The sequence below is a fragment of the Cyprinodon variegatus genome, unplaced genomic scaffold, assembly GCF_000732505.1.
Source record: "Cyprinodon variegatus isolate N-32 unplaced genomic scaffold, C_variegatus-1.0 Scaffold332, whole genome shotgun sequence".
Taxonomy (NCBI): domain Eukaryota; kingdom Metazoa; phylum Chordata; class Actinopteri; order Cyprinodontiformes; family Cyprinodontidae; genus Cyprinodon; species Cyprinodon variegatus.
The window spans coordinates 574,861-575,966 of NW_015150785.1; the positions used below are offsets into that span (position 1 = coordinate 574,861).

Consider the following 1,106-nt stretch of genomic DNA (forward strand, 5'->3'; position numbering starts at 1 on the left):
CTCGAGAGTGTTGTTCAGCATGGGGGTGAGTAGAAAATGAAGGCTAATCATGTTTTGGGTGTAGTATTCCTTTAAAGGTTTAATGTTTCATTTATGACCTTCTGTCTTAATAGATGGGGATTTTTTCTTGATACACACAAGACAGTTAACATTAAAAATTATTAATAAAATAGCAAACACTTCTCTTTAGGTGATCTCACTCTTTGTGTTTTTTTTTATTTTAGTTTTTTACATCCAGATGCAAGAATAGGAGTCAGAGTATTTAAAAAAAAAAAATCAAAAAATAGCTTTTGATGAGTCCAGCAAAAACCCAGAAGACCAAAGTTAATTCAATTCACTTCGAAAATACTTTATTAATCCAAAAAGGAAACTAGATGTTGAAATAGATCATCAGCCTTTCTAGTGAAATACAATCTTTGTCCTTTTTTTGCTCAAAGGTAAAATTTTCCACCCATTTATTTTTGTTTCTGTTCTTAGTTGCAGAGGGCCCGTTTACAGAAGTGGTGAAACTGCAGACCATGAGGTGTTTGTTTGAAGCCTATGAGCATGTGCTGTCCCTCCTGGAAAATGTTTTCACCCCCATGTTCTGTCACAGCGACGAGGTTAGTAACTGATGTAGCAGACTAAAGAGTTTTCAGTCTTTATAGGAAGAGTTTCGAGTGTCAGACGTTAGAACAAGTTTTTTTACTCACCGGTTTAGCAAATTATCGGACTCAGTTTACTGAGCTGAGAAAGCGCTCTTCCGACTTTCATCCACCAATCCACACCTGCCTTGTCATCAGGAGCAGATGTACATCCAGCCAATGAGTACACTGCAAAAACATTCTGAAAATTAGTAAAAATGTCTTTAAACAAGTGTATTTACCTTACATTTGAGTAGGAAAATAAGATGATCTGCCAATGGAATCAGCATTTTTACCCTTAAAATAAGATCAATTAGATATTATGCACTTGAAGTAAGAGACTATAGTCTTTTTTCTTATTTTAAATGTAAATTGTCTTATTCCATTGGCAAAGAGTCTTACTTACCTGCTCAATTCAAGAAGAAATGCACTTGTTTTAAGAAAAATTTACCTACTTAGATTGACATTTTTTGCAGTGTAGAC

At 34.4% G+C, this 1,106-nt stretch overlaps 1 protein-coding gene across 1 annotated transcript in view; it reads left to right on the forward strand.

The window, feature by feature from the left end:
• The window catches only part of snx14 (sorting nexin 14), a 37,923-nt gene that overhangs the window by 11,285 nt on the left and 25,532 nt on the right, over positions 1-1,106 (forward strand). Inside the window, exon 14 of the mRNA XM_015385158.1 lies at positions 478-602. Coding sequence (XP_015240644.1) covers positions 478-602 — 125 coding nt within the window. The remainder of the gene's footprint in view (positions 1-477; positions 603-1,106) is intronic.